At 47.8% G+C, this 12,192-nt stretch overlaps 2 protein-coding genes across 12 annotated transcripts in view; both read right to left on the reverse strand.

The window, feature by feature from the left end:
* Nucleotides 1–890, reverse strand: part of LOC138355677 (uncharacterized) — a 6,218-nt gene extending 5,328 nt beyond the window's left edge. The window contains exon 1 of the mRNA XM_069311003.1: nucleotides 564–890. Coding sequence (XP_069167104.1) covers nucleotides 564–890 — 327 coding nt within the window. The remainder of the gene's footprint in view (nucleotides 1–563) is intronic.
* The window catches only part of LOC123753885 (protein turtle), a 418,196-nt gene that overhangs the window by 153,170 nt on the left and 252,834 nt on the right, over nucleotides 1–12,192 (reverse strand). The window lies entirely within an intron of this gene.

The following is a 12,192-nucleotide window of genomic DNA, read 5'->3' on the forward strand; positions in this document are numbered from 1 at the left end:
GGCAAGAATATTCCAATACGTTTTCGCTACTATGGCACCATGTGGGAGATAAGTTGGCGCCCACCCATCACCCAGCAGGCATCTAGACTAAAGCCTAAATCTGTACTCCCTTGAGCGCATGCGGGAGAGATACATAATAATTTACACGTGGAAAATAGTAGAGGGGCTGGTCCCAAACCTGCACACAGAAATAACACCACATAAGACCAGAAGACACGGCAGGATGTGCAGAATACCCCCGTTGAAAAGCAGAGGTGCAACAGGTACTCTGAGAGAGAACTCTATCAACATCAGAGGCCCGAGACTGTTCAACACGCTTCCACTACACATAAGGGGCATAACTGGCAAACCCCTCACAGTGTTCAAGAGAGAACTGGATAAGCACCTCCAAAGGATACCTGATCAACCAGGCTGTGACTCATACGTCAGGCTGCGAGCAGCCGCGTCTAACAGCCTGGTTGATCAGTCCAGCAACCAGGAGGCCTGGTCGACGACCGGGCCGCGGGGACACTAAGCCCCGGAAGCACCTCAAGGTAGCCTCAAGGTAGACGCCCACCCATCACCCAGCAGGCATCCAGACGCCCACCCATCACCCAGCCGGCATCTAGACGCCCACCCATCACCCAGCAGGCATCTAGACGCCCACCCATCACCCAGCAGGCATCTAGACGCCCACCCATCACCCAGCAGGCATCCAGACGCCCACCCATCACCCAGCCGGCATCTAGACGCCCACCCATCACCCAGCAGGCATCTAGACGCCCACCCATCACCCAGCCGGCATCTAGACGCCCACCCATCACCCAGCAGGCATCTAGACGCCCACCCATCACCCAGCCGGCATCTAGACGTCCACCCATCACCCAGCAGGCATCCAGACGTCCACCCATCACCCAGCAGGCATCCAAACACCCACCCATCACCCAGCAGGCATCCAGACGCCCACCCACCCATCACCCAGCAGGCATCCAAACACCCACCCATCACCCAGCAGGCATCCAGACGCCCACCCACCCATCACCCAGCAGGCATCCAAACACCCACCCATCACTCAGCAGGCATCCAGACGCCCACCCACCCATCACCCAGCAGGCATCCAGACGCCCACCCACCCATCACCCAGCAGGCATCCAAACACCCACCCATCACCCAGCAGGCATCCAAGCACTCACCCATCACCCAGCACCGCAGGAGACCTAATAATGCATTTACCCCAGCTTGAGAAAATCTGTTTTCGCTCAAGTTGTCAAATATTAAGGTCAAGTCGTACTTTAGGTGGCCGAAAGCAGCCGCAGCAGTATTAAAAGAGCAGCAGCAGCAGCAGCAGCAGCAGCAGCAGCAGCAGCAGCAGAGCAGCAGACGAGAATCTCACTAACAGAGCATCTGTAGCATTAAGGGAGCAGTAGGATAATTATAATCATTACAGCACCAACATCACAGTAATATCAGCACCAACAGCAGAACTAAAGCAACAGCAGAACAGCAGAAGTGCAGCAGAAAGCATAGCAGCATCAGCAGCACTACAGCTGAGGCAGGTAACCGCTCCACAAGCTATTGATTGTTCCAGGCACACTAGTGTGGTTTTATTACCCCACATCTCCCCCTCACGCCACACCTGCTGCTGGTGTGGCACCACCACACACCTGCTGCTGGTGTGGCACCACCCCACCACAGACTCCATCACACCCCAGCATGCCCCCCCTCCATTACAGACCCCATCCTAGACCCCCACCAACACCCCATCCTAGACCCCCACCCTGGCACCCATCATTACACCCCACTACACCCTCACACACCTGCCTGATGCTATACCGATGATGATACTTTTCAAGACGCTAGTGCTCTCTAGAGTGGAGTACTAATGCACAATAACAGCCCCTTTCAAAGCTGGAGAAATGTCTGACCTGGAGAGCGTGCAGAGATCCTTTACTGCTAGAATCCACTCAGTAAAACATCTAAACTACTGGGACCGACAAAATAGCCTAAATCTGTATTCTCTTGAGCGCAGGCGGGAGAGATACACAATAATTTACTTGTAGAAAATAGTAGAGGGGCTGGTCCCAAACCTGCACACAGAAATAACACCACATGAGATCAGAAGGCATGGCAGGATGTGCAGAATACCCTTGCTGAAAAGCAGAGGTGCAACAGGTACTTTGAGGGAGAACTATCAACATCAGAGGCCAGAGACTGTTCAACACGCTTCCACTACACATAAGGGTCATAACTGGCCGAGCCCTCACAGTGTTCAAGAGAGAACTCGATGAGCACCTGCAAAGGATACCTGATCAACCAGGCTGTGATTCATACGTCAAGTTGCGAGCAGCCGCGTCCAACAGCCTAGTTGACAGCCGAGCAGCCAGGAAGCCTGGTCGAGGACCGGGCTGGGGGGGGGGGACGTTGAGCCCCGAAATCATCGCAAGGTAACCGCAAGGTAAAGTAAGATACCCCCCCCCCCTCAAGAAGTGACAACAAGCCGGATCACACTTTTGGAACTGTCTTATAGTGACAGTAAACCTCAAGATGCCTCCCAAGGAGCTCACGGTTGAGTGGGTCCCCCAGCACGTGAACCAGCACTCCTTCTTGTGCTCAAACCTCACCAAGTGCTCTGAATAACTGAAGGATACCATTGATTCTTAAATAAAATCTTTACGATTTTGGGGGGTTAAGTCTTGATGTTCTCATGCATTTACCTGGAGCATAGCTGGAACATACTTGGAGCATACCATGCAGTATACCAGGAGCATACTTGGAACATACCCTGGAGTATACCTGGAGCATACTTAGAGCATACCTGGAGCATACTTAGAACATACCTGCAGCATACCCTGGCATATCCTGTAGGGTACCCTGGAGCATACTTGGAACATACCCTGGAGTATACCTGGAGTATACCTGGAGCATACCCAGGAGCATACTTTGAGCATACCCTGGAGTATACCTGGAGCATACTTTGAGCATACCCTGGAGTATACCTGGAGCATACTTTGAGCATACCCAGGAGCATATATGGAGCATACTTGGAGCATACCCTGGAGAGGGTTCCGGGAGTTCTACTTCCCAAGCCCGGCCAATAATTATTTAGTTTTTCGAGTCTCTACAAGAAATGTGCACGTGTACCAGCACCGCCACAGGTGCAGGGAGCCTCCAGGCTAGCATCAAAAGCTTCCAATTACGTTTACAGCTTACCCTGACACACCATACGTAGATAAAGAGCTAAAACCTTCCCTAACTCTACGGGCTCACCATAGCCCGTGCTACATGGACACTTCGTTCTGAGTAGCTAAATCTGAAACAACAACCTTCCCTAACTGTCAGCTAGGCCTCTCTGTCAGTCCTAGCTTCGTCATCGACGTCTCCGACTCATCCAGCGTTCCTCCAGCACGTCCTCTCTATGCAACTTGCCGGGGAAAAAAAATTCAATTGCAAGGCAAAAGACTTAATATGTGAAGGAGAAAAACGAATTAACTTAATTTTTTCCGTGAGCGTCTGAACGGATTAGAGATGGTCAGGGCGGGAGGAGGGAATCTGGCCCTTGGTGTGCGGTGGCATAAAAACTAAAAAGTGCCCGTGGTCTGATGCTTTTCATACCTGCCTCAACTTCACGAGGGAATGAGGGAGAACTAGTAAGAATGAGGGAGTTACAGCCCTGGTTGAACGAGAGAGCCCAGTTCGGGATCATTTCACAGCGGGACCAGTAGTTAAGGACACGGAGGTTTAGAGATCTGATCGGAGAAAAGTGGAGTTAAAGAGTTTCGAAAATGGATAAAGAGTTTGAGGGAGAAATCCACTCTCGTATGTGGATAGAACTTTGGATTTCTAGGGATAGCAAAATTCCGCTTAAATTTCAAAAGAAAATGTATGATATTAAAAGAGGTCCAACCACTTGGGCTGGACGGTAGAGCGACGGTCTCGTCTCATGCATGTCAGCGTTCAATCCCCGACCGTCCAAGTGGTTGGGCACAATTCCTCTCCTTTCCTCCCCCACCCCGTCCCATCCCAAATCCTTATCCTGACCCCTTCCCAGTGCTATATAGTCGTAATGGCTTGATGCGTCCTCCGGATAGCTCCATTCCATTGACGTTGGTGGTTGAAGTTGATGGGTCAGTGTGGCCTCCTGAGAACATGAAAAGCTCTATTGGTGATTCAAATATTTGGAGAGAGGGTATTGAAAAGTGTCGGGTTTTACCCGTAGAGTTACTCAAGTTCGTGCCCCATCCCCCACTACATCACTGAATGCACAGTTATTAGACCTTTCAGACCAGTTGGCATGAGGTACCTGGAGCTTTGCAATTACTTTATTCACTCTCGTATTCTTGAAGATATCCTCACAGTGTACCCAAAATTTGCCAGTGCAGGCTACTAAACACATGGCCCTGTATGACTAACCATCCTGCGAGATGGGGACCTATATTACCACTGCTACCTTATTCAATCTTGTGTTGATGATATCCTCAAAATGCATCCGGAGTCTGCCAGTGCAGACCGCTTATCACATGCCTCTGTATGACTAACCATCCTGTGTGATGGGGATTTTATAGCATCACGTAGTTAGCTTTTTGACACACTGTACTCCACTTCATATAGTCTAGGGCATCTGCATAAATGCAGATGTACCTTATGTATTAAAAAAAAAAGAACCCTGTATAACAAGCCGTCCTACCAGAAGAGATAGTTTAGCATTACATAGCTAGCTTTTCACATAATCATCGTATATATATGGCCTTCATATAGTCTACAATAGCTACATAAATGGTACCTATATTAGTAATAATAATAATAATAATAATAATAATAATAATAATAATAATAATAATAATAATAATAATAATAATAATAAAAATAATAATGAGAAAGGGATATTTCAATTATACGTTTTAAATATAAACAAGGTGTCAGTGATATCCGTACTTACCTGACCTACACTCCCCGAGCCCCACACACACACACGCCTATCACCAACAAAATGGTAATACAACTCTTTTTCAATTAAAAGCATCAAGACTTTTAATTGTCCCCCTCTATCATTATCCCAAGATGCCACGAGCACCGGTGCTCAGTCCAGTCGTCAACAGGACCTACTGCAGCTGTCAGGACTTGTAATAGACATACTATTAGCATACCATTAATAGTATGTTAAGATAGACATACAATTAGCATCATAACTATCTCTTTATATCTGCACCACATCTCGCTATCTTTACGCTGAAGACACAGGGAGGAGGATTTAAAGTCTGCTCTACAGGCACTTGAAGATTTCAACCCCCCCTTCTATATAAATCTATCTATATCTACCCTCTTCCCTTCAACTGGGTAGCTATCCCCCATCTATATAAATCTATCTATATCTACCCCCCTTCCCTTCAACTGGGTAGATATCCCCCTTCTATATAAATCTATCTACATCTACCCCCTTCCCTTCAACTGGGTAGATATCCCCCCCCCAATCCCCTCTGACCCCCCTTTTCACGCTCTCATTACCCAAGGAAACACAACTCCGTTTCTTCCCGCCGTTCGGCGGCACGGAATGAGAAGATGAAATATGTTATTGGCCAGAGATAATCGCAACTAATATCGTAAAATTCCGGCGGAAAGTTGGCCGGCGCGCGCACACGTACCGACGGGTCACACCGCCTCCGCGGGAGACCGGGATTGTGAGCCTTAATGGCCCGCGAGGCTTGGCTCTCTCTCGCCCCCGCACCCAGCGCTCAGGCGGGGGGTTATCATGAAAAGGTTCAGGGGGACTATATGAGATTGGTAACGTAACACAAAAAAAAAGTCATAAAACTTTTAATAACGCGGGGAGATGGAGACAGATGAAGAGAAAAAGAAAAGTGGTGAAAGAGGGTCTACTGGATCGGAGGAGTTAGAGAGGAAGATGACTGCTGAAATGGGGAAGAAGTAGGCAAGATGAGAGATGGATGGATATTGGAAGAGTTCTGTCCCATCACACACCTTGGTCTAAAGTCCCCCCCCCCTTCTCTTTCTCCCTCTGTCTCTCCTCTCTCTCTCTCTCTCTCCTCTCTCTCTCCTCTCTCTCTCTCTCTCTCTCTCTCTCTCTCTCTCTCTCTCTCTCTCTCTCTCTCTCTCTCTCTCTCTCTCTCTCTCTCTCTCTCTCTCTCTCTCTCTCTCTCTCTCTCTCTCTCTCTCACACACACAATTCCTTCCCAACACACACACCGGGAAGCCCACAGAAAACACAGTTCCAACTACAATTTTTATCAGATGCAATTGGTGAGTATTTGAGTGTAGCCAATTATAATTATATGTCAGTTCTCCAGAACCTTCCTGTCAGGCTGCCAAGCTTTCTGCCAGCCTGTCAACCCTCCTGTCAGCCTTCCAACTGTTTTGTCTTCCAACCTCTCTGTAAGTCTGAAAACATTTATGCCAGCCTCTTTGCTAAGGTTTAAGGTGTTGGTAAAGCAGTCTGTTTTCTAAGGTTTAGGTGTTGGTAAAGTTTGAAGTTATGAGACCAATAAGAGCCAACCACTGCGCCTCTCCTTTAAATAACAGCCGGGTAATGATTTCAATAATGCTGAGTACACACACACACACACCTCCTGCGGCTTAGGTATCAGGGGTGAGGCGAGGGCGGGGAAGGGTCTAGATCAGGGTGTATAGTATTCGTCAGGAATCAACACTGATACTCATTCACAACCTCTACAACCCCACACCCATCCATGCTATCTGCTCCGTTCTTAGCATCCCTAATCCCTAATCTAGCCACAAGTTACAACACTGTGACTGACTAGGCAGTCAGCCCCTAGCTGACTGCTCCTAGCTGCTAGGAGGCTCGATCAGTGACCAGTTCACAGGGAAACAGGCCAAACAGGTCATTGTATTACACAACCGACGACTAGAAAAGCGGTGTCCAAGAGCTAATGCCCGACCCTGCAGGCAGTCTCGCAGGATGGAGGCTCTGGGGGTCAGTGTCCCCAGGATGGAGGTTCCAGGAGGGACCAGTGTTCCAAGGTCTTAGCATTTAATGCCTACGCCTCTCTCGAGTTCGAGTCGACGCCCACAATAAATGATGGGAAAATGCCTTAGAGTTATCATGAGCTGATGTTACGCGACACAGTGGTTGCAAGGATCAGGTTGGGTTACCGTTACCTGTGGCAGGTGGCTGCAGGTGACGGGTCTCCCAATCCTGAGCACTCCAGTTGCAAACTCTGTGAGCAGGAACTACAGCATGATCTCCCGCACTACATCACTGAATGCCCAGTTATTAGACCTTTCAGACCAGTTGGCATGAGGTACCTGGAACTTTGCAATTACTTTATTCACTCTCGTATTCTTGAAGATATCCTCACAGTATACCCAAAATTTGCCAGTGCAGGCTATTAAACACATGGCTCTGTATGACTAACCATCCTGCGAGATGGGGACTTGTATTACCACTGCTACCTTATTCAATCTTGTGTTGTTGATATCCTCAAAATGCATCCGGAGTCTGCCAGTGCAGACCGCTTATCACATGCCTCTGTATGACTAACCATCCTGTGTGATGGGGATTTTTTAGCATCACCTAGTTAGCTTTTTTGACACACTGTACTCCACTTCATATAGTCTAGGGCAGCTGCACTAATGCAGATGTACCTAATATGTTAAAAAAAAAAAAAAAAAAAAAAACGTTTTAAACACAGCAGGGAACGTCTAGTGACAGTTCAGACTAGTGATCACAGACCTGGAGAAGGTTCTGGGAGTTCTTCTACTCCCCGAGCCCGGCCCGAGGCCAGGCTCAACTTGTAATAACTTGCTCCAACAGGCTGTTGCTTCGAGCGGCCCTGTATGATGAACCATCCTGCGAGGTCATGGGTATACACTGTAGCCAATATGCACCGCACACTGTGTAAGCCTTCATGTAGTTCATAATACCTGTAAAAATGCAGGTGTACCTAAATATGTTAATAACAAACTAGTTTTGTCCACTTAGAAATCATATTTATATGGCGCTACAGAAACACACACACACACACACACACACACACACACACACACACACACACACACACACTCCACCACATGTATTAGGCAGTGATGTGGTGGAGGCTGACTCCATACACAGTTTCAAACGTAGATATGATAGAGCCCAGTAGGCTCAGGAATCCGTACACCAGTTGACTGACAGTTGAGAAGCGGGACCAAGGAGCCAGAGCTCAACTCCCGCAAGCACAAATAGGTGAGTACACACACACACACACACACACACACACACACACACACACACACACACACACAGAGCAGAGAGCAAGATCTAGGAGTTGATATCACACCAAACCTGTCTCCTGAAGCCCACATAAAAAGAATAACGTCTGCGGCATATGCGAGGCTGGCTAACATCAGAACAGCGTTCAGGAACCTGTGTAAGGAATCATTCAGAATCTTGTACACCACATATGTAAGACCAATCCTGGAGTATGCGGCCCCAGCATGGAGCCCGTACCTTGTCAAGCACAAGACGAAGCTGGAAAAAGTCCAAAGGTATGCCACTAGACTAGTCCCAGAACTAAGAGGCATGAGTTACGAGGAAAGGCTGCGGGAAATGCATCTTACGACACTGGAAGACAGAAGAGTAAGGGGAGACATGATCACAACCTACAAAATCCTCAGAGGAATCGACCGGGTAAACAAGGATAAACTATTCAACACTGGTGGGACGCGAACAAGGGGACACAGGTGGAAACTGAGTACCCACATGAGCCACAGAGACGTTAGAAGGAACTTTTTCAGTGTCAGAGTAGTTAACGGATGGAATGCATTAGGCAGTGATGTGGTGGAGGCTGACTCCATACACAGTTTTAAATGTAGATATGATAGAGCCCAGTAGGCTCAGGAATCTGTACACCAGTTGATTGACAGTTGAGAGGCGGGACCAAAGAGCCAAAGCTCAACCCCCGCAAGCACAAATAGGTGAGTACACACACACTGCGGTTCACTGTGGATCATTAACAATTCATAACTGATAATGGACCATAATGGCCTGAGAACTCTTCCCGCTCTTAAGTGTTCTGGCGGGTTAGCGAACGTCTGGGCTCTTTAATAATCTCCTACTATCATCCCTATTGCTATGTAACTATTATTTTTACCATTTAGCTGAGTTCTGTCCCATACAGGACAAACAGATGGGCGCCATCAGTGACTAGTTCTCCCTACCGCAACGTGGTTCTTCAGTTCCAGTGTTGACCTCCAGCGACCTCCTCCCCCAGGCGAGGTTCAGAGTCCATCCGGCTCCCCCAGGGGAGGCTCAGAGTCCATCCGGCTTCCCTAGGTGAGGCTCAGAGTCCATCCGGCTCCCCCAGGTGAGGCTCAGAGTCCATCCGGCTCCCCCAGGTGAGGCTCAGAGTCCATCCGGCTCCCCTCCCCCCCAGGCGAGGCTCAGAGTCCAGCCGGCTCCCCCCAGGTGAGGTTCAGAGTCCATCCGGCTCCCCCAGGTGAAGCTCAAGAGTCCATCCGGCTCCCCCAGGTGAAGCTCAAGAGTCCATCCGGCTCCCCCAGGTGAGGTTCAGAGTCCATCCGGCTCCCCCAGGTGAGGCTCAAGAGTCCATCCGGCTCCCCCAGGTGAGGCTCAGAGTCCATCCGGCTCCCCCAGGGGAGGCTCAGAGTCCATCCGGCTCCCCCAGCCTCCACAGACACACATCACCTATCATCCCGGTGGTCTGCCCTCACCTAACCTGAACGGTCAGAGAATTAAGCTTGTCCATTGACTTTCTTTTTGTTTGTCCCTGGAGTAATATCGTTCATTAACCGGGGGAACCCCACTCTTGGTGACGTTTCTAGTCAGACAACTTCCTTAATCTGGTAATATTTGGCCTTAAACAGGTAATATTCGACCTTAAACAGGTAATACTCAGCCTTAAACAGGTAATATTCGGCCTTTAAATAGGTAATACTCAGCCTTAAACAGGTAATATTCGGCCTTAAACAGGTAATATTCGGCCTTAAACACGTAATATTCGGCCTTAAACAGGTAATATTTAGCCTTAAACAGGTAATATTTAGCCTTAAACAGGTAATATTAGGCCTTAAACAGGTAATAATCAGCCTTAAACAGATAATATTCGGCCTTAAACAGGTAATATCCGGCCTTAAACAGGTAATACTCAGTCAGAGACCCTTCTCCAATGACCCAAGTAACACGGCCAAACAACCACCTCCTTTTTGCACCAGTCCAGTTAACTCTTGACAAAAGTTGTATTCAAGTTTGGCAAAGTCCCAGACACCTTCCAACCCCCCGTTATAAAAACAGTTTGGCACAACTAAAACTTACTTTGTGCTATATTTCCAACCAGGATGTAATGCTTATTTAACAGAAAATGGGGAAAAAACAGGGTACTGTATGAAAGCTGTTTCCACCGAATCTTCTCGAAGGGTTGGAGATCAGGTTGTGAGGGAATATGAGTACAAGAACAACTCCGGTACTACAACATGGGGGATACTGGCGCAGTATACATACCTCGGGCGCCATAACATGGAGATACTGGCGCAGTATACATACATATATATAACCATTGGCTTGGGTTTAGAACGTCAGCGTGACTCTTAAACTGAGGTCACGCCCGCGCCATAGCATTTAACCGAAGGCCAAAGGATGGGACGGGTCTGGCCCTTAGTAGTATACCTGGAGTATACCTAGAGTATACCTAGAGTATACCTAGAGTATACCTGGAGTATACCTGGAGTATACCTGGAGTATACCTGGAGTATACCTGGGACGGGTTCTGGGAAGTATTCTTCTCCCCCCAGGCTCGGTCTGGAGCCAGCCACGGTCCAGGAGACCGTGACTGGAAGAGGCCTACACTCTACATGCCACTACAACCCGGATGGTCCGACACATCTTGTGGGAACGTGTCTAAAGTTCTTCAAGGTCTTTGAAAGAACTCTAATTTTGTTCCACGCTACTGTAATGGTTGCTGACTGTTCCTCTATTTCCGGTTTTGTATTTAGACGAGTTTGTGATGAATTGTGTGGCAGTCACTGTCCAGAATACAGCTGATGCATACTGTAGGTCACATGATAGTGACCTTACCCTACCTTACCTTACCTTACCTTACCTTACCTTACCTTACCTTACCTCGAGGGTACTTCATTCAAACTATTAAACAAACAAATACCCTTAAAACTGCAACACAACCAACAACAGACAAATTTAAAATTTAAAAATTAAAATTTAAAATTTAAATTTAAAATTTAATTTAAAAATTTAAAACAAAATCGCAATCAAAACACAATAATAAGAAAAAAGGTGAGGAATATATAGAGAAAAAGAAAACATTCTCGGAAAGAACCAGGTCAAATTTTGTCCAATATTTACAGTAACATGTCAAGGAAGGGGGGTTGGGGGGGGGGGAGGAAGGGAGGGGTCAGTCACACGAATAGCTTGAAGACACCACTACACACTGCGCATCCTGCCCCCACCCCCAACCCCTACCTCACTCTTTCTTACCCTACACCATCAATCCTAACCCCTCCAGGCTATGCCCCATTCCCCTGCAGATGTTGCCTCCTCAACTCCCTTCTACTGCAACCTCTACAACCTCAATCCCTCCCCCAATCACTACCCAACACAGAAATACTAAAAATACCGGGACAGTCTGCAAGCACTCAAACTGAACTCTTTGGAAAAAAAGACGAGACCTCTGCTAATATGGAAGATTAGGAACAAATCTACAAGGGCCGTGACGAGGATTTGAACCTGCGTCCGGGAGCATCCCAGAATTAGGTCCCAAACATAATGAAATGACAACATATTAAGATTGAGATTACATGCTAAATATTTGTAAAATGAATGAATTAAAAAGTCTGGGTGGCTAAAGCCACGACTGAAGTAGTCCCAGACTCCTTCTAATATACACAGTAAATATAACTGGAACGAAAATTTGATCAGTTTCTGCTGGAGGTGTCAGATCAGCCTGGCTGTGATGGGAATGTAGCCATGCCGATTGCAAAGGCAAACAGCCTCATAGACCAGGCAATCACCAATGAGAGCTGGTACCGAACCAGAGTTTGTGATCGGTGAATACCTATCGATAACGTCTACAGGTAATATACAGGTATTCCTCATTAATCTGTACAGCAACACGGAACAGAACCCTTCAGCTTGCAGCAGCAGGAACAGAGCAGACTTCCCAGCAAGGAGCAGCATCAGCAAAGCTGCACTCCCTGAATGCAGCAGCGGCAGCAGCAGAGAGGATC

This window comes from Procambarus clarkii, chromosome 6 (assembly GCF_040958095.1).
Source record: "Procambarus clarkii isolate CNS0578487 chromosome 6, FALCON_Pclarkii_2.0, whole genome shotgun sequence".
Taxonomy (NCBI): Eukaryota; Metazoa; Arthropoda; class Malacostraca; order Decapoda; family Cambaridae; genus Procambarus; species Procambarus clarkii.